At 46.8% G+C, this 22,278-nt stretch overlaps 1 protein-coding gene across 2 annotated transcripts in view; it reads left to right on the forward strand.

Annotated features, from left to right (window-relative positions):
• Positions 1–22,278, forward strand: part of LOC134928197 (meprin A subunit beta-like) — a 155,953-nt gene that overhangs the window by 108,493 nt on the left and 25,182 nt on the right. For both annotated transcript variants that reach the window (XM_063923657.1, XM_063923659.1), the window contains one exon: positions 9,319–9,534. In XM_063923657.1, coding sequence (XP_063779727.1) covers positions 9,319–9,534 — 216 coding nt within the window. The remainder of the gene's footprint in view (positions 1–9,318; positions 9,535–22,278) is intronic.

Consider the following 22,278-nt stretch of genomic DNA (forward strand, 5'->3'; position numbering starts at 1 on the left):
GTTTACAATAGTATTGACAATTGCAGGAAACAGCGAAAGGATATAATAGTCAAATCCAGAACTCCAGCAGCTTCTACTGCCTGGCCATGTGCAAAATTACAGTGAATACATGGTGAGAGAGCGGACTGGTGGTTGTTATTAATTAGAAAGAAGAAATGGCGTTTCTGCTGTTGGATACAATGGTGACATCCACCATGTTTATCTGCGAAACATTGCAGCAAAGTTGTACCAGTGAATGAACACTGAAGTACCTGTGTGGAGATATACAGTGTGGGGAAATTGTAATCAGTGCCATAAACATCTCCTCATGCCTGGAACCAGGATGGTTAAGACTAATTTCTACTAGAGATGAGCGCCGGAAATTTTTCGGGTTTTGTGTTTTGGTTTTGGGTTCGGTTCCGCGGCCGTGTTTTGGGTTCGACCGCGTTTTGGCAAAACCTCACCGAATTTTTTTTGTCGGATTCGGGTGTGTTTTGGATTCGGGTGTTTTTTTAAAAAAACCCTAAAAAACAGCTTAAATCATAGAATTTGGGGGTAATTTTGATCCCAAAGTATTATTAACCTCAAAAAACATAATTTACACTCATTTTCAGCCTATTCTGAACACATCACACCTCACAATATTATTTTTAGTCCTAAAATTTGCACCGAGGTCGCTGTGTGAGTAAGATAAGCGACCCTAGTGGCCGACACAAACACCGGGCCCATCTAGGAGTGGCACTGCAGTGTCACGCAGGATGGCCCTTCCAAAAAACCCTCCCCAAACAGCACATGACGCAAAGAAAAAAAGAGGCGCAATGAGGTAGCTGACTGTGTGAGTAAGATTAGCGACCCTAGTGGCCGACACAAACACCGGGCACATCTAGGAGTGGCACTGCAGTGTCACGCAGGATGTCCCTTCCAAAAAACCCTCCCCAAACAGCACATGACGCAAAGAAAAAAAGAGGCGCAATGAGGTAGCTGTGTGAGTAAGATTAGCGACCCTAGTGGCCGACACAAACACCGGGCCCATCTAGGAGTGGCACTGCAGTGTCACGCAGGATGTCCCTTCCAAAAAACCCTCCCCAATCGGCACATGATGCAAAGAAAAAGAAAAGAAAAAAGAGGTGCAAGATGGAATTATCCTTGGGCCCTCCCACCCACCCTTATGTTGTATAAACAAAACAGGACATGCACACTTTAACCAACCCATCATTTCAGTGACAGGGTCTGCCACACGACTGTGACTGATATGACGGGTTGGTTTGGACCCCCCCCAAAAAAGAAGCAATTAATCTCTCCTTGCACAAACTGGCTCTACAGAGGCAAGATGTCCACCTCATCTTCACCCTCCGATATATCACCGTGTACATCCCCCTCCTCACAGATTATCAATTCGTCCCCACTGGAATCCACCATCTCAGCTCCCTGTGTACTTTGTGGAGGCAATTGCTGCTGGTCAATGTCTCCGCGGAGGAATTGATTATAATTCATTTTAATGAACATCATCTTCTCCACATTTTCTGGATGTAACCTCGTACGCCGATTGCTGACAAGGTGAGCGGCGGCACTAAACACTCTTTCGGAGTACACACTTGTGGGAGGGCAACTTAGGTAGAATAAAGCCAGTTTGTGCAAGGGCCTCCAAATTGCCTCTTTTTCCTGCCAGTATAAGTACGGACTGTGTGACGTGCCTACTTGGATGCGGTCACTCATATAATCCTCCACCATTCTATCAATGTTGAGAGAATCATATGCAGTGACAGTAGACGACATGTCCGTAATCGTTGTCAGGTCCTTCAGTCCGGACCAGATGTCAGCATCAGCAGTCGCTCCAGACTGCCCTGCATCACCGCCAGCGGGTGGGCTCGGAATTCTGAGCCTTTTCCTCGCACCCCCAGTTGCGGGAGAATGTGAAGGAGGAGATGTTGACAGGTCGCGTTCCGCTTGACTTGACAATTTTGTCACCAGCAGGTCTTTCAACCCCAGCAGACCTGTGTCTGCCGGAAAGAGAGATCCAAGGTAGGCTTTAAATCTAGGATCGAGCACGGTGGCCAAAATGTAGTGCTCTGATTTCAACAGATTGACCACCCGTGAATCCTTGTTAAGCGAATTAAGGGCTGCATCCACAAGTCCCACATGCCTAGCGGAATCGCTCCGTGTTAGCTCCTTCTTCAATGCCTCCAGCTTCTTCTGCAAAAGCCTGATGAGGGGAATGACCTGACTCAGGCTGGCAGTGTCTGAACTGACTTCACGTGTGGCAAGTTCAAAGGGCATCAGAACCTTGCACAACGTTGAAATCATTCTCCACTGCACTTGAGACAGGTGCATTCCACCTACTATATCGTGCTCAATTGTATAGGCTTGAATGGCCTTTTGCTGCTCCTCCAACCTCTGAAGCATATAGAGGGTTGAATTCCACCTCGTTACCACTTCTTGCTTCAGATGATGGCAGGGCAGGTTCAGTAATTTTTGGTGGTGCTCCAGTTTTCTGTACGTGGTGCCTGTACGCCGAAAGTGTCCCGCAATTCTTCTGGCCACCGACAGCATCTCTTGCACGCCCCTGTCGTTTTTTAAAAAATTCTGCACCACCAAATTCAAGGTATGTGCAAAACATGGGACGTGCTGGAATTGGCCCAGATTTAATGCACACACAATATTGCTGGCGTTGTCCGATGCCACAAATCCACAGGAGAGTCCAATTGGGGTAAGCCATTCCGCGATGATCTTCCTCAGTTGCCGTAAGAGGTTTTCAGCTGTGTGCGTATTCTGGAAAGCGGTGATACAAAGCGTAGCCTGCCTAGGAAAGAGTTGGCGTTTGCGAGATGCTGCTACTGGTGCCGCCGCTGCTGTTCTTGCGGCGGGAGTCCATACATCTACCCAGTGGGCTGTCACAGTCATATAGTCCTGACCCTGCCCTGCTCCACTTGTCCACATGTCCGTGGTTAAGTGGACATTGGGTACAGCTGCATTTTTTAGGACACTGGTGACTCTTTTTCTGAGGTCTGTGTACATTTTCGGTATCGCCTGCCTAGAGAAATGGAACCTAGATGGTATTTGGTACCGGGGACACAGTACCTCCAACAAGTCTCTAGTTGGCTCTGCAGTAATGATGGATACCGGAACCACGTTTCTCACCACCCAGGATGCCAAGGCCTCAGTTATCCGCTTTGCAGTAGGATGACTGCTGTGATATTTCATCTTCCTCGCAAAGGACTGTTGAACAGTCAATTGCTTACTGGAAGTAGTACAAGTGGGCTTACGACTTCCCCTCTGGGATGACCATCGACTCCCAGCGGCAACAACAGCAGCGCCAGCAGCAGTAGGCGTTACACGCAAGGATGCATCGGAGGAATCCCAGGCAGGAGAGGACTCGTCAGACTTGCCAGTGACATGGCCTGCAGGACTATTGGCATTCCTGGGGAAGGAGGAAATTGACACTGAGGGAGTTGGTGGGGTGGTTTGCGTGAGCTTGGTTACAAGAGGAAGGGATTTACTGGTCAGTGGACTGCTTCCGCTGTCACCCAAAGTTTTTGAACTTGTCACTGACTTATTATGAATGCGCTGCAGGTGACGTATAAGGGAGGATGTTCCGAGGTGGTTAACGTCCTTACCCCTACTTATTACAGCTTGACAAAGGGAACACACGGCTTGACACCTGTTGTCCGCATTTCTGGTGAAATACCTCCACACCGAAGAGCTGATTTTTTTGGTATTTTCACCTGGCATGTCAACGGCCATATTCCTCCCACGGACAACAGGTGTCTCCCCGGGTGCCTGACTTAAACAAACCACCTCACCATCAGAATCCTCCTGGTCAATTTCCTCCCCAGCGCCAGCAACACCCATATCCTCCTCATCCTGGTGTACTTCAACACTGACATCTTCAATCTGACTATCAGGAACTGGACTGCGGGTGCTCCTTCCAGCACTTGCAGGGGGCATGCAAATAGTGGAAGGCGCATGCTCTTCACGTCCAGTGTTGGGAAGGTCAGGCATCGCAAACGACACAATTGGACTCTCCTTGTGGATTTGGGATTTCAAAGAACGCACAGTTCTTTGCGGTGCTTTTGCCAGCTTGAGTCTTTTCAGTTTTCTAGCGAGAGGCTGAGTGCTTCCATCCTCATGTGAAGCTGAACCACTAGCCATGAACATAGGCCAGGGCCTCAGCCGTTCCTTGCCACTCCGTGTGGTAAATGGCATATTGGCAAGTTTACGCTTCTCCTCCGACAATTTTATTTTAGGTTTTGGAGTCCTTTTTTTTCTGATATTTGGTGTTTTGGATTTGACATGCTCTGTACTATGACATTGGGCATCGGCCTTGGCAGACGACGTTGCTGGCATTTCATCGTCTCGGCCATGACTAGTGGCAGCAGCTTCAGCACGAGGTGGAAGTGGATCTTGATCTTTCCCTAATTTTGGAACCTCAACTTTTTTGTTCTCCATATTTTATAGGCAGAACTAAAAGGCACCTCAGGTAAACAATGGAGATGGATGGATTGGATACTAGTATACAATTATGGACGGACTGCCACGGTTAGGTGGTATAAAAAAACCACGGTTAGGTGGTATATATTATAATAATAATACAATTATGGATGGACGGACTGCCTGCCGACTGCCGACACAGAGGTAGCCACAGCCGTGAACTACCGCACTGTACACTGGTTGATAAAGAGATAGTAGTATACTCGTAACAACTAGTATGACACTATGACGACGGTATAAAGAATGAAAAAAAAACCACGGTTAGGTGGTATATATTATAATAATAATACAATTATGGATGGACGGACTGCCTGCCGACTGCCGACACAGAGGTAGCCACAGCCGTGAACTACCGCACTGTACACTGGTTGATAAAGAGATAGTAGTATACTCGTAACAACTAGTATGACACTATGACGACGGTATAAAGAATGAAAAAAAAACCACGGTTAGGTGGTATATATTATAATAATAATACAATTATGGATGGACGGACTGCCTGCCGACTGCCGACACAGAGGTAGCCACAGCCGTGAACTACCGCACTGTACACTGGTTGATAAAGAGATAGTAGTATACTCGTAACAACTAGTATGACACTATGACGACGGTATAAAGAATGCAAAAAAAACCACAGTTAGGTGGTATATATTATAATAATAATACAATTATGGATGGACGGACTGCCTGCCGACTGCCGACACAGAGGTAGCCACAGCCGTGAACTACCGCACTGTACACTGGTTGATAAAGAGATAGTAGTATACTCGTAACAACTAGTATGACACTATGACGGTATAAAGAATGAAAAAAAAACCACGGTTAGGTGGTATATATTATAATAATAATACAATTATGGATGGACGGACTGCCTGCCGACTGCCGACACAGAGGTAGCCACAGCCGTGAACTACCGCACTGTACACTGGTTGATAAAGAGATAGTAGTATACTCGTAACAACTAGTATGACACTATGACGGTATAAAGAATGAAAAAAAAACCACGGTTAGGTGGTATATATTATAATAATAATACAATTATGGATGGACGGACTGCCTGCCGACTGCCGACACAGAGGTAGCCACAGCCGTGAACTACCGCACTGTACACTGGTTGATAAAGAGATAGTAGTATACTCGTAACAATTAGGATGACACTATGACGGTATAAAGAATGAAAAAAAAACCACGGTTAGGTGGTAGGTATATAATAATAAATAATACAATTCTGGTCGGACGGACTGCCTGCCGTGTGCCGACACAGAGGTAGCCACAGCCGTGAACTACCGCACTGTACACTGGTTGATAAAGAGATAGTAGTATACTCGTAACAATTAGGATGACACTATGACGGTATAAAGAATGAAAAAAAAACCACGGTTAGGTGGTAGGTATATAATAATAAATAATACAATTCTGGTCGGACGGACTGCCTGCCGTGTGCCGACACAGAGGTAGCCACAGCCGTGAACTACCGCACTGTACACTGGTTGATAAAGAGATAGTAGTATACTCGTAACAATTAGGATGACACTATGACGGTATAAAGAATGAAAAAAAAACCACGGTTAGGTGGTAGGTATATAATAATAAATAATACAATTCTGGTCGGACGGACTGCCTGCCGTGTGCCGACACAGAGGTAGCCACAGCCGTGAACTACCGCACTGTACACTGGTTGATAAAGAGATAGTAGTATACTCGTAACAATTAGGATGACACTATGACGGTATAAAGAATGAAAAAAAAACCACGGTTAGGTGGTAGGTATATAATAATAAATAATACAATTCTGGTCGGACGGACTGCCTGCCGTGTGCCGACACAGAGGTAGCCACAGCCGTGAACTACCGCACTGTACACTGGTTGATAAAGAGATAGTAGTATACTCGTAACAATTAGGATGACACTGTGACGGTATAAAGAATGAAAAAAAAACCACGGTTAGGTGGTAGGTATATAATAATAAATAATACAATTCTGGTCGGACGGACTGCCTGCCGTGTGCCGACACAGAGGTAGCCACAGCCGTGAACTACCGCACTGTACACTGGTTGATAAAGAGATAGTAGTATACTCGTAACAATTAGGATGACACTATGACGGTATAAAGAATGAAAAAAAAACCACGGTTAGGTGGTAGGTATATAATAATAAATAATACAATTCTGGTCGGACGGACTGCCTGCCGTGTGCCGACACAGAGGTAGCCACAGCCGTGAACTACCGCACTGTACACTGGTTGATAAAGAGATAGTAGTATACTCGTAACAATTAGGATGACACTATGACGGTATAAAGAATGAAAAAAAAACCACGGTTAGGTGGTAGGTATATAATAATAAATAATACAATTCTGGTCGGACGGACTGCCTGCCGTGTGCCGACACAGAGGTAGCCACAGCCGTGAACTACCGCACTGTACACTGGTTGATAAAGAGATAGTAGTATACTCGTAACAATTAGGATGACACTATGACGGTATAAAGAATGAAAAAAAAACCACGGTTAGGTGGTAGGTATATAATAATAAATAATACAATTCTGGTCGGACGGACTGCCTGCCGTGTGCCGACACAGAGGTAGCCACAGCCGTGAACTACCGCACTGTACACTGGTTGATAAAGAGATAGTAGTATACTCGTAACAATTAGGATGACACTATGACGGTATAAAGAATGAAAAAAAAACCACGGTTAGGTGGTAGGTATATAATAATAAATAATACAATTCTGGTCGGACGGACTGCCTGCCGTGTGCCGACACAGAGGTAGCCACAGCCGTGAACTACCGCACTGTACTGTGTCTGCTGCTAATATAGACTGGTTGATATTTAAAGAGATATTAGTAGTATACAACAATACTATACTGGTGGTCAGGCACTGGTCACCACTCCTGCAGCAAAAGTGTGCACTGTTAATTAATATAATTGTACTCCTGGCTCCTGCTAACAACCTGCAGTGCTCCCCAGTCTCCCCCACAATTAATTATAAGCTTTTAATTTATACATTGATGACTGTGCAGCACACTGGGCTGAGCTGAGTGCACACAGACTGAGTCACACTGTGTGACTGACTGTGCTGTTTATCGTTTTTTTTTTCAGGCAGAGAACGGATATAGCAGAGAGAAGTGAACGGATATATTATATTAAATAAAAGTTAACTAGCAACTGCACTGGTCACTGACTGTGGTAAACTAACTCTGTCTGCGACTCTGCACAATCTCTCTCTATCTAATCTATCTATCTCTATTCTAATGGAGAGGACGCCAGACACGTCCTCTCCCTATCAATCTCAATGCACGAGTGAAAATGGCGGCGACGCGCGGCTCCTTATATAGAATCCGAGTCTCGCGATAGAATCCGAGCCTCGCGAGAATCCGACAGCGTCATGATGACGTTCGGGCGCGCTCGGGTTAACCGAGCAAGGCGGGAAGATCCGAGTCGCTCGGACCCGTGGAAAAAAAAGTGAAGTTCGTGCGGGTTCGGATTCAAAGAAACCGAACCCGCTCATCTCTAATTTCTACAAGGCAAAAGGACCACTGATGTCATAACTACCACGTGACCCACGGCAAGAGGGGGAGGAGTAATGTCGCAACATGGGATCCAAAATGTACACTCATGGGCTCGCTTCGCTTGCCACACTTCGGTCCCAGTTTACTAAAGGGAAAAGATGTTGATGTGGATAGTGAAATTGTAGGCCACGACCTTGCTCCTCCTGTGACATCAGAGGTCCTTTAGCCCACTTGGATCTAGCTTCGGGTGGTATTCAGTATACCGGTTGTTGGGATCCTGGCGCACAGTATACCGGCGCAGGAATCCCGACAACTGGCATACCGACACCTTTTCTCACTCTTGGGGGTCCACGACCCCCCTGGAGGGAGAATAGATAGCGTGGCGCAGTCGGGATCCCGGCGCCGGCATGCTGGCTGCCGGAGACCTGGCCGCCGGCAACTCATACTACACCCCTAGCATCTACCAATCTGGACCCATGTGCGCACCACGGATAAACTGGAAGCAGACGTATGCGTTTCACCCAAACAGAATGGGCTTGTTCACATATAGGCCTTTTGCAAAACCCCCTTCCCTATTTATTCAGTATTTTTAAACCATGGGGGGCACCAGCAACTGTCAATTACGTATAAAAGGTTTCTTTACCCAATATAAGTTCACATTGTTGGTCTTCTAACTGTATTCTACTTATTGCTAGACATTTTACATTGTGTGGTGCAGGATTGACCCCTACTCTTTTTTTCACTTGAATAGGATCTCTAAGATCAGATTCAGGGTAATATTAGTTGAAGTAATTTACACATTAAGGGGAAAAAGAACGTTTTCTACAGTGGATCAGGGAGTCTGTTGTCTTCGTGGGACACCAGAGGGTGAGACAATCTCTCAAAATCCCCACCCCATTAATACTAAGTATAATAATGGATCCGGGGCAATTACCCCTTTATTAAAATGACCCTGAAAATGCAGAAAAATGAAATGACCCTTTCCTGCTTGTCAGTACAGTTATGAATGTGCAGAACAAGCATTATGTGTTTCGGGATGGTATCGATATCCTGGAGATTGAAATCCTGTTGGTCAGAATTCTGATCCCAGTGAGTATTTTAACCCTTATCCTAACCCTAACCCTCCCCTAGTGCCTAACCCTAACCCTAAACCCAGTATTTACCATCAGGATCTGTCCGGATTCTGACAGTCAGGATTTCAACTGCCTGGTTCCTGCCCACATCACTCTGTTACAGTATAGAATGAATGTTTAGAGTGTATTACAAATTTATAACCTACTGTACTATACATTTCAGATTTTACATAATCATTTTTGTAATGTTCTCCTAACTGAACAGATTCTGGCTATTTTATGCACTTCACCACGAGCACGGGTAAGTCTGGAGATGTGGCTATACTTGAAAGCAGACTATTCTACCCAGTAAGAGGATTTCAGTGCTTGGAATTCTTTTACTATCACAATGGTAATGAGAATGACCGGCTTAACATCTGGATCAAGGAATACACACCTGGATTCCCTAGTGGCTCTCTGAAATTTATGGGCTCCGTACATGGTAAGAAACAGTGACTTCATGTATATTTATTATATAGCTGTATATGGGTTGAGTATGAAATACTGATGGCTGGGATGCTGGCCATCAGTATACCGACATCCCAGCCACCAGTATGCCGGCAGGGAGGCGAGCGCTAGAAAGCACCTTGCGGGCTCGCTGCACTCGCCACACTGCAGACACGGTGGCACGCTGCGTTCGCCATGGGTTATATTCTCCCTCTATGGGTGTCGTGGACACCCACAGAGGGAGAATAGCCTGTCTAGCCGGTATTCTGGCGCTGGCATTGTACCGCTGTGCGGGATTCCAGCGTTGGCATTGTGATTGCCGAGATCCCGTGCGGTGGTATCTTAACTGCTTCACTTGTATATGCTTGTAACACAGAAATCCCCTGTGGTCTGTGCACTCTTGCCAGATGAGACACTAAGTGCCACCATACACCAAGTCTATCCAGCTATTCTTAGAAGGTAGAGATAAACTTACATTGTCCCAGAGGGCAAGAGTGAATAACAGCCCAGCTGTTGTAGTGTTGGCTGTGAAGAGTAAGTGGTTTGTTCAGTCATTCAGACAAACATATATAACCAGAACTGTAATAACACTTGTGAGGGAAGATGTACCAAGTCTTAGAGAGACATAAGGCAGATAAGATACCCAAAGCAACCAATCAGCCCCTTACTGTCATTTCAAAGACTGTGCTAGATAAATGATAGAAACTGATTGATTGCTTTAGGCAACTTCTCCACTTTATCTCTGTCCAAAGCTTGATACATCTTCCCTGTGTTGTCTGGCATCTTAGTTGACTTGTATTTCTCACTGCTATATTCTGGGTATGCTTCCAGTGTAAGGGAAGCACCTCAGTGCCTGGAGCAAGGTTAAAATTGGCGCCCCCCTCCCCTGTACTGAATTGGGGGGTGTGGCCACCAGGGCCGGTTCTATACCTTGTGGCATCCAGGATGAAAGTTTCCTTTGGCGCCACCCCCGACCCCCCCCCCCCCCCGGAGGTCAAACATATTGCGCGCCGAAGACGCGCAGCAAAAAATAGGAGTGTGGCTTCATAGGAAAGGGGCGTGGCCACATTTATGCCCCCTGTAGTTATGGACCCAGTGGCTGTGCCCCCTGTAGCTGTGCCCCCTGTAGATTTGCCCCCAGTGGTTGTGCCCCCTGTAGATTTGCCCCCAGTAGATGTGCCCCCTGTAGCTGTGCCCCTAGTAGGTGTGTCCCCAGTAGGTGTGCCTCCTGTAGCTGTGCCTAGAGTAATTGTGCACCCTGGTTTGTGCCCCCTGTAGATTTGCCCCCAGTAGTTGTGCCCCCTGTAGTCTTGCCCCCAGTAGATGTGCCCAGCGTAGTTGTACCCCATGTAGATTTGCCCTCAGTAGATGTACCCGGCGTAGTTGTGCCCCCTGTAGATTTGCCCCCAGTAGTAGTGCCCCCTGTAGATTTGCCCCCAGTAGTTGTGCCCCCTGTAGATTTGCCCAGAGTAATTATGCCCCTGTAGCTGTGCCCCCTGGTAGCGCCGCAAACACAAATGGAAAAAAAAAATACTCACCTGTCCGCTCCTGCTTCCCCACTGCTGCTGGCCGCATCTCCGCCCGTCCGTGCGTGTGACGCGTGACATCATACGCAAGTCAAGGACCGGCGGGGAGAGGAGGGGAGGAGAGTGGAGGGGAGGGTGAGCCTTGATGCAGCTGCGGCTGCGAGCTGCTTGCGGGAGGGAGGTTCCGGCAGAGTCGAGCTGCGGCGCCCAGTACTGTCTTGGGCGCCTGGAGCTCGAGCTCCACCGGAACCGCCCTCCCTATGCCCCTGATTAAATAAGCCTTTAAAGTATGTCAGGTGGCAAGTAGTAGTAGTAGTCTGCTTTTACAAAGCAGGAATCTGCCAGTTAGCCCACTCCATGGTGTCAACAGAAGGTTTACATGCTTCCTTTTCTGTACACTAGACAAATTCATCAAACTCAATACAATGACAGTGGACATGTCTCAGCTTAAGATAGAAATTATTTTGCTGCAGAATGAGACATTATCATTATTATTATTATTATTATTATTATTAACAACAACAACTGTTACTTACAGGGCCCCTATCAGGCCCCCCCCCCCCCCCGCCCCCCCGCTGCCTGCTACTGAGAGCACCCAGTCTTAGTACTGAAAAGGTCCCTCCCAAAATGTCCGCCACCTCAGAGGAGACAGTTATTTTAAATGCTAGAGGAGGCAGTGGGCATTTTGGGAAGGACATTTTCAAAAGGTTGAAAGGGACAGGTGGCCCCTGCCGTCACAGCAGACACGTGGTGGTGGCGGACGTTCCCCTGACAATGAGCAAAACCCCTGACAATGAGCAAAACCCCTGAGAGCAGGTACTGGGACATAATATGGTGATAGGGGCATAACTGTGGGGCATAGTATGGTGACAGGGGCATAACTGTGGGGGCTTAATATGGTGCTAGGGGCATTACTGTGGGGGCGTAATATGGTTTTGGGGGAATTGCTGTGGGGGCTTATTATGGTGCAAGGGGCATTACTTTGTAGCGTATGTGCACAGGAATAAATATATATATATATATATATATATATATATATACATAGAAGTGGTTGTGGAGGTACTGCGCCACTTGTGGGAATAGAATTACAAATGTTTGTATAAAAACACTACATCTTACAATCAGGGTGTCGGATGGCCCCTAAAAATTCAGCATAGGGAAAATGCTGCTAAAAGTACTATGGACAATGGGGGGATAGGGTTATCAGTGATCCTGGGTGAGAGGCAGCGAGTCCCCTTGTGGGCTCGCTGTGTTCGCCACAGGTTCTATTCCCACTTGGTTGGTGGCCAACCGAGTTGGAATTCTGGTCTATTGTCGGGTTTCTGGGTGTCGGAATTCCGGGTGTCGAGTTATCGGCAGGTGTCTGGATTCCGGAGTCAGCCTCCTGAATGCTAGGATCCTGACAGCCTGTAAACTGACTGCATCACTTTTGTACATGTGCAACATGTGTCCTGTGCATGCCCACTCCACCCACCATCAGAGAACTACGCCAGCCATCGGGTGTGTGTATATCTCCGAATCAAGCCTTTAGATGAATTAAGAAAAAAAGCCAAGACAAGCCAGAATTTGGATAACAACCTGAATAAAGACCAAGGGCCAGATGCATCATCGCTTGGAAAGTGATAAAATGGAGAGTGAAAAAGTAACAGCCAATCAGCTCCTAACTGACATTTTTCAAACACAGCGTGTGACATGGCAGTTAGAACCTGATTGGCTAGCACTTTTCTTTCTCCATTTTATCACTCTCCAAGCGATGATGCATCTAGCCCCAAGAATGGCACGGCAAGATATGCAGAACTGAATGGATATTGTTATCAAGCCCTCAGCCAAAAGCATAAATACTGCATCATTTTATGGACTAAGGGCCTAATTCAGCACAGATCACTATTGCTACTAATTTTTTTTGCAAACTCATTTGCAAAGAATTGCACAGGTAGTTGCTGCCCAGAACTGGATAAAACACCCACTGCAGTTTTGCGTATGCATTGCAATCCATATGCAAGATCGGGAACATCAAAGGGGTAAATTCAGTCTGTGCCAGCCAGATCATCCACAGATCTGCACATGCTGTTGCATGCAATGATCACAGATGGTGTCAGAGACCCACACGCCAAACATGCCTGCGTTTTTGCCACCACTTCCACAAAACGCCATGTTACCACTCCTAAATGCTCACTAACTGTCAGTCACTGAGCAATCGCTTCACTTTAATACTGCGAATGCACCGCTGTCGCACTACAGCTCTGGCACATTGTGGGCCTAATTCAGCATGGATCGCTACTTATAGAAATCGCGAATGTATCAATTATTTCTGGCAGGAAACCTGCTGTTTTCTGGGTGTGTCAGAAAAAACACAGACGTGCCTAGGCATTTCTGTGGACGACAGCACAGACCACCTCCAGGCCATCTCAGTCGCAGATTAGTGGCAGCCTCAGACCTACAAACATTTGCTCAGACGTCAATAATTCTTCATTGTTACGGGATTTGCGTATGCATCTGCGAGTGAATAGTGTTATTTCTTTCTGTCAGGGTGGCGCCTTTCTACTCGCAGACAACTGCAGTTTCTGAGAATAACGATCCATGCTGAATTAGGCCCTGTGTAAACACTTGGGTATGGGTCGTTGGGTAGACACAACTTAGGTCGACAGTCATTAGGTCGACCATGGAAGGTCGACATGCATTCGGTTGACAGGGATAAAAGGTCGACGTGGTCATTACGTCGACATGTAGTAGGTCGACAGGTCAAAATGTCGACATGGGTTTTTTGACTGTTCTTGGCGTCGTTTTCTTTGTAAAGTGATGGGGAACTCCAATTAGTGCTCCGTGTCCCCTCGCATGGCTCGCTTCGCTCGCCATACTTCGGGCAAGGTGTCTCGCTTCGCTCGGCACAGGTTACCGTACTAATCGTAGTCCACATGGATCGTTAAGTGTGAAAAAATAAAAAACAATTAAAAAAAGGTGAAAAACTCATGTCGACCTAGTACATGTCGACCTAATGACCATGTTGACCTATTGACCATGTCGACCTAATGCATGTCGACCTTCAGCTGAGTCGCCTTAACGACCGTATCCCATACACAGCGCTTGCTTAGTCTTTTGATAATCGGCCAAAATGCAAAAAATTTCAGTTGCAATCCATGCTGAATTAGGCCCAAAGGATGAATCCAAATCACTCGTCAGCTGCAAGACAAAAATTAAATGTCTGACACCTAACATTGCACGTCTTTATAAAAACATATAGGGCGGGATTCAATTCTTTTCACCCCTTTCCACACTCATTCTGTTTCTGCCCTCAGGGACGTTGTATCATTATTTCAGCTTGCTACCCCCGGAGTAGCGAGGCACCCAACCCTTTACACAGTAAACCTGATTACTATGGGCGCAATATGCACGATAACGGAGATAATTTTAGATAGGAAATTGGGCGTGATATATCATTTGAATCTCACCCAAAGAATTGTTATCAAAAAAGACTAAAGCCGCATGCACACGGTGCAATATAACTACCGATATGGACTATATAGTCCATATCTGTAGAAAACATAGTGCATATCTCACCGTTTGTATGCAGCTTGCGATGCCGATATGAAGTCCCGCGGGGTCGGCATTGCAAGGAAAAATATACTATGCAGGCAGGCCAATATAGACTATATCGGAGGTTCATGCCTTTGGCCATATTGCATAGTCAATATCGGCAGTAGCCTGCATCGCACAGTGCATATGCGGTTTTAGGATAATATATTTCTCTTACATCCTAGAGGATACTGGGGTCCATTTAGTACCATGGGTATAGACGGGTCCACTAGGAGCCATGGGCACTTTAAGAATTTTGTGGGCTGGCTCCTCCCTCTATGCCCCTCATACCAGACTCAGTTTTGAAAATGTGCCCGCAGGAGCCGGTCACGCTGAAGGAAGCTCCTGAAGAGTTTTCTGCATTTAGTTTATATGTTTGTGATTTTCAGGCAGGGCTGGTTGGCACCAGCCTGTCTGCTTCGTGGGACTTAGGAGGGGGGGGGGGGGACGGCCCAACCTCTTGAAGGGTTAATGGTCCCGTTCCCTGCTGACAGGACACTGAGCTACTGAGGGAACTATTTGCAAGCCCCACTACTGCGAGCGTACGTTCCCGCAGCACGCCACCACCCCTAACAGAGTCAGAAGAATGAGTACTGAGCTGGCGTCTCGGCTAGCGGGGCTCCGGCCATTATTGCGGCATGTGGGTACGGAGACGCACAGCTTCTAAACGGGGCAGAATGTGTCTCCAGACACAGTACACAACTGCGTCCCAGTACACTGTACACAGTACCCATACTGGCACAACAGCCTTAAAATGGTTCTCTCCATTTTAAGCACCAGATTCCTCAGCCAGTATAAAAAAAGTGAGAAGACCGCGTGCCATTGAAGGGGCGGGGCTTCACTATAAGAGGATCCAGCAGCTCACCAGCGCCATTTTCCCTTTGCAGTGGACACAGACGCTGACAGGACAGGGACGCGCAGCTCCTCCAGTGTGACTCCAGATTACCTCAGCGGTACCAGGGGGTCATGGGGGGGAGGGGGAGCGACTCTTAGTGTACTAAATCTCCTATAAGGGTACTTAGTCTGCGACCCGATTAGCGATAAGGGCGCGGTGGGGGCTGGCTCCAAACAACTCTGTCTACCTGAAGGGCTCTTTGTGGGTTAATTGTGCTTAACCATTCGTGTGTGTGTGTGTGTGTGTGTGTGTGTGTGTGTGCTGTCACATTTACATTATGTCAGGCAAAGAGTGTGTTTCTTGTACAGCAGAGTGTTCCTCTTCACCAGTGGGTTCACTACTGGGTACTCAGGGTTCACAGACTAGTGGGGCTGAACAGGAATGGGTTAATTCTCTTAAGGGAATGATCTCAGCTCTGTCTACAAAATTGTCCCGCAATGAGAAAGAGACGCAATACTTAAAACAGACTGTGGATGAGTTTATGAACAAAGACTCAGTCCCCAAACCAGCGTCTCAATCCCCTCCCATTTGTCCGCGAAAGCGATCTCTGGCCCATATCCTGCAGTCTGACTCTGACAGGTCAGAGATGGAGGAGTGAGGTGGACTCAGAGTGGTGGAGGATGCAGCTATGTCACAGGGAAAAGAGGCTCTTATAGAGGCTATCAGATATGGTCTGCATATTACTGATAAGGTGTCAGAAGAGTGTGAGGAATCTTATTTTAATGTAAAAAAGAAGTTCTCAGGTACTTTTCCTGTGTCAAAGGGATTGAATACCCTGTTTGAAGAACCATGGGTTAAGATTCAGATCCCTAAAAAGTTGCTCTCATGTTTTCCTTTTCCTCTGGAGGATAGGAAAAAAAGGGAAAATCCACCGATAGTGGACGCATCAGTCTCTAGGCTGTCACGGAAAATTGTATTGCCTGTTCCTGGTGCAGCCTCCCTGAAAGACACGGCTGATTGTAAAGTTGAGACTACACTCAAATCATTGTACACAGCTGCTGGGGTGGCCAAAAGACCCACTATTGTATGTGTGTGGATCACTAAAGCCAATGCTAAATGGTCAGGTAACCTAATTGAGGGGTTAGATTCCTTATCTAGGGGGGATGTTGCCTTACTCCTGCAGCATATACAGGACTCTGCAAACTTTATGGTGGAAGCCATAAAGGAAATAGGCGTGCTCAACACACGCACCACCGCTATGGCAGTGTCGGAACACAGGTGCTTGTGGCTACACCAGTGGACTGCTGACATGGACTCCAGGAAAGGCGTAGAAGGCCTACCATTCACAGGAGAGGCCTTGTTTGGAGATGAATTAGACAAATAGATCTCCACAGCTACTGTGGGTAAGTCTACGTATTTCCTTCCGCAGGCCCCCCAACCAAAAAGATTTATTCAGCTTCTAAGTTACAGTCCTTTCGGACGGTCAAATTCAAGGGCAAATCCAGAGTTGCTTCTAAGTCCTCCAGCGGCGCAAGAGGTAAACCACGCAAACCAGCAACAGTAGGTGCTCAGGAACAGAGCTCAGGCTCTGCCTCCTCAAAGACTTCAGCATGACGGTGGACCGCAATACCTGGAAGGCTGTCAGGTGGGAGCCCGACTACAACTCTTAAGTCAGATCTGGTCAAATTTGTGCCAGGATCCCTTGGCCATAGATCTTATTTCCCAGGGCTACAGACTGGAGTTCCAAAAGCTCCCACCTCACAGATTCTTCAAATCAGGCTAGCCAGTTTCACAAGAAGCAAATATAACTTTACAGCATGCCATTCAAAAACTGGTACAGACTCAGGTCATTGTTCCAGTTCCACCTCATATACTAAACAAGGGGTACTATTCCAACTTGTTCATATTACCGAAGCTGGACGGTTCGGTAAGACCAATTCTAAACCTCAAATCTTTAACCAGTTGTAACACTGTAGGGGTGCAAGGCGCCTTTTCCTGGGGAATATGGCCGCACGCAGCAGCTGAGGAACAACACAAGTCCAGTTTCTGGTACAACTGACCCCGGCCAGTTTTATTGAAACAGAAAATAAAACAAACCCCAAAATAAAAATACCTTGCCTGTCCGGCACTAACTAAACATAAGATATTCCTAACTGTCACTAAACAAAACACAGAGTTCTTCAGTACATACTGTATAGCTTACTTGCATCAGAAAGCGTGTCTCTCACACACAGATCCTGCAGCCTTCCCAGGCAGTCTGCCCATACTAATCAGGTTAGAAGCACTGTAACACTCTTACACAGCTGAAACCCTGATTAGCCCTCTGTGAGGCCAAAGACCCGAACTGGGCCCAATGTCTAGAACTCGCCTTATCTCTCTCTCAGAGCCTTTACCCAGCTTTTACAGCAAACTGAAAAGGTTCAGACAAAACAAAAAGCATTTTTCCTAGAAGTTAACATTTTCTAAAACATGTAAGACAAGAACCTGGGACAAATATACCTGCCCTCAAACACTATCCCAGTGTTCTTGTCACATATCCCCCTCCCCTGTTTCGACCTAGGGGCCGGAACACTTGTAGCCCCCAAACAGAAGATGCGAGACAATGCATCTGCGTTGGCCAATTGTGTTCCCGGTCTATGTTCAACAGTAAACTTAAAATCCTGCAACGCTAGAAACCATCTAGTTACCCGAGCATTCTTGCCTCTATTTACATACATCCACTTTAAAGGGGCATGATCCGTCACTAGTCTGAATTGTCTACCCAAGAGGTAATATCTCAAGGTATCTAGTGCCCACTTAATGGCCAAAGCCTCCTTTTCCACAATGGCATACCTTTTTTCATGCTCATTGAGTTTCCTACTCAAATAAATGATAGGGTGTTCGTCCCCATCTCTGGTTTGGGACAGCACAGCACCTATCCCTACCTCTGAGGCATCTGTCTGTACCACAAATTCTTTTGAAAAATCTGGTGTTATCAACACCGGTTGTGAACACAAAGCCACTTTTAACGCTTGGAACGCCTTTTCTGCATCAGGGTTCCATTTCACTACATTTGACTGCTTCCCTTTGGTAAGGTCTGACAACGGCACCGCTGTGGTCGCAAAATTGGGAATAAACCGTCTATAGTACCCAGTAATTCCCAAAAAAGCCCTTACCTGTTTTTTATTCACTGGACGAGGCCAGTTTTGAATAGCATCAACTTTATTCAATTGGGGCCTAATCAGACCTCTGCCTATGGTGAAGCCCAAGTATTTGACCTCCTCCATTGCGAGGCAGCACTTCTTTGGGTTAGCAGTTAACCCTGCCTCTCTGATTGAGTCCAGTACTGCTTGTACTTTAACCAAATGGGACCCCCAGTCTTTACTGTGAATTACCACATCATCCAAATAGGCAGCTGCATATTTTCTATGGGGCCTCAAAATTTTATCCATCGCCCGTTGAAAGGTTGCTGGAGCCCCATGCAACCCAAAGGGTAACATCTTATACTGGTACAGCCCCTCCGGAACCGAAAAGGCTGTTTTTTCTTTGGCGCTATCAGATAAAGGTATTTGCCAGTAACCTTTGGTCAGGTCCAATGTGGTGAGAAACCTGGCTGTTCCCAGCCTTTCTACAAGCTCATCCACACGGGGCATGGGGTATGCGTCAAACTTGGACACCTCATTTAACTTACGAAAGTCATTACAGAAGCGTATGCTACCGTCGGGCTTCGGGATGAGCACTATGGGACTGGACCACTCACTGTTAGACTCCTCTATGACTCCAAGTTCTAACATGGTTTTAACTTCTTTAGAAATAGCTTCTCGCTGAGCTTCAGGAATCCTATATGGCTTTAAATGAACCCTGACCCCTGGTTCTGTGACAATGTCATGTTTTATTATGGTCGTTCGGCCAGGCAGCTCTGAAAATACCTCCCTATTTTGGATGAGAAATTCTTTAACCTGATTGTTCTGATCAGCTGATAATGTCTCTGACACCTTCACTGCGGGAAGCAACCGGGGTGAAGACACCGAAGGGCAAGGCTCCGCTGACAGAGACAACCTATCTTTCCAGGGTTTGATTAAGTTAACATGGTAGATCTGTTCGGGTTTTCTCTTTCCCGGCTGGTATACTTTGTAATTAACCTCATTCACTTTTTCCCTAATCTCAAATGGACCCTGCCATTTAGCTAGGAATTTGCTTTCCACAGTGGGAACCAAAACAAGAACTCTATCTCCAGGAGCAAATTCCCGTATCTTGGCACTCCGGTTATAGACCCTCTGTTGAGCACTTTGGGCCTGTTCCATGTGCTCTCTGACAACAGGTACCACGGCTGCAATCCTATCCTGCATTTGTGTTACATGCTCAATAACGCTTCTATAAGGAGTGGGCTGTCCTTCCCACGTCTCTTTGGCAATATCCAACAGCCCTCTGGGGTGTCTACCATACAACAAATCAAATGGAGAAAACCCCGTAGAGGACTGAGGAACTTCTCTGATGGCCATTAACAAGTAGGGCAACAAACAATCCCAGTTTTTCCCATCTCTCTCAACAACCTTTTTTAACATACTTTTTAATGTTTTATTAAACCTTTCCACCAACCCGTCAGTTTGGGGATGGTAGATGGACGTCCTGAGGTGAGTGACCTTAAATAACTTGCACAATTCTTTCATGATCCTTGACATAAATGGAGTACCTTGGTCAGTCAAAATTTCTTTTGGTATTCCCACTCTACTAAATACCTGCACCAGCTCCCTAGCTATCGCCTTGGTTGTGATAGTGCGTAAAGGGACAGCCTCAGGATATCGAGTGGCATAGTCCATAATTACCAGGATATACTGATGGCCCCGAGCAGACTTTAACAAGGGCCCCACGAGATCCATGGCTATTCTGTCAAACGGGACCTCTATAATAGGCATGGGAACTAGTGGGCTCCTGAAATGGGGTCTAGGGGCATGATACTGGCATTCAGGACAGGAAGAACAATATTCAGACACTTCTTTATAAACCCCTGGCCAAAAGAACCTTTGTAAAACTCTTTCAGTGGTTTTTTCTGCCCCTAAATGTCCTGCGGTAACGTGACTATGAGCTAAATCTAGTACCGTTCTCCGATAAGGCTGGGGAACTACCAACTGTTCCACCACATCCTCACCCCTTTTGACAATGTGGTACAAGAGCTCATTACAGATGGCCATGTGGGGATACGTAACCCTGTCACCTGGTACCACAGGTTCCCCATTAACAATCTTAACATTCTCTCTAGCCTTTATTAAGGTAGGATCCTTTAACTGTTCAGACGCAAACAGATCCTTCTTTACCTCCAGGTCAGGCACGCTTTCAGTTCTAACTACTATGTCTCTGTTCCCAGCAAGAGGGTCCTCACTGGACTCCCCATCTGTCACTTCCCCAGCCAAACTAGCAAAAGGCAAAGGGCCAGAAAGTTCCGAAGACCCACGTACATCCATAAAATCACCGGTATTATCAACTGGCTTTTTACTTCTCACATCTGTAGATAACCGTGATTCCCACAGTTTCCAAAAATGAGGAAAATCCCTCCCTATTATGGCCTCATGCACCAAGGTAGGGACCAGTCCCACTTTAACTATTGCTGACCCACAACAAGTTTCTATATTCACCTCAGCAGTGGCATAATGTTGGGTATCCCCATGTATGCAAGTTACCCCAATAGGTATTTGCTGGACCTTTAAGGGGTTCACTAACCCAGCTTTCACGAGGGTAACTAAACTTCCTGAATCTAGCAAGGCCTCTACCCGGTTACCCTCTAAGAACACATCACACATTTGTTTTTCCAGCTCAGGTGAAGGTACCACAGTACAGGCTAACCTAGCAAAGAAAGACATTCTGCGACATTCAAAGGCAGCATCACATTGCATGGGTTCTTGCGTGACTGGGCAATTGGCAATAACATGACCTGGCATACCACACCTAAAACATTTAATCACACGATTATCAACCCGTTTGGGCAGCATAGACCGTTCTAGCCCCATTGGCCTGTTTCCAGGGCCAGTGTTTACAGTCTCTCCAGCCTTGCGTTCTCTTAACCGCCCAGCAACGTTTTCCCACGGAACAGTCTTACCAGTCTTTACTGAAGGGCGCTGTCGAGGATCTATGGGTTGCTGGGTGGTCATCAGTAGTTCCTCTGCTGCCAAATACCTCTCTACCATGTCCACTAATTGGTCAGCAGTACCCGGGTTTCCATGGCTCACCCACTTGCGCAGGACCATGGGCAAAGATCTCAAGTAGCGGTCCATGACGACTCTTTCCACCATCTGGGGACCAGTTAATGTCTCTGGCTGTAGCCATTTTTTTGTTAGCTGAATAAGGTCGTGCATCTGGGAGCGCGGAGGCTTCTCCATGGCGTACAGCCAACGGTGCACCCGTTGTGCTCGTACTGACAGCGTGACTCCCAGGCGGGTCAGGATCTCAGTCTTTAGTTTATCATAGTCCCGAGCCTCAGCAGGGCTTAAATCAAAGTAAGCTTTTTGGGGCTCACCTGACAGGAAAGGTGCCAGCAGACTGGCCCACTGTGCTTTCGGCCAGTTCTCACGCTCGGCAGTCCTTTCAAACGTGGTCAGATAGGCCTCCACATCATCAGCCTCTGTCATTTTCTGCAGGAAGTGACTGGCCCGTATAGAACTAGAGCTGGTTGGAGCACTGACGGCCACATCTCCAACCCGAGCTGCAAGTCTCTGCACCACTTCTGCTAAGGCCTCTCTATCCTGACGCTGTTGCCTGTAAAGTTCATCAACAACTGCCTGCTGTTGTCTCTTATTTTCCTCCATTGCCACCTGCTGCTGTCTGTTGGCCT

The sequence above is a fragment of the Pseudophryne corroboree genome, chromosome 5 (genome assembly GCF_028390025.1).
Source record: "Pseudophryne corroboree isolate aPseCor3 chromosome 5, aPseCor3.hap2, whole genome shotgun sequence".
NCBI classification, from domain to species: domain Eukaryota; kingdom Metazoa; phylum Chordata; class Amphibia; order Anura; family Myobatrachidae; genus Pseudophryne; species Pseudophryne corroboree.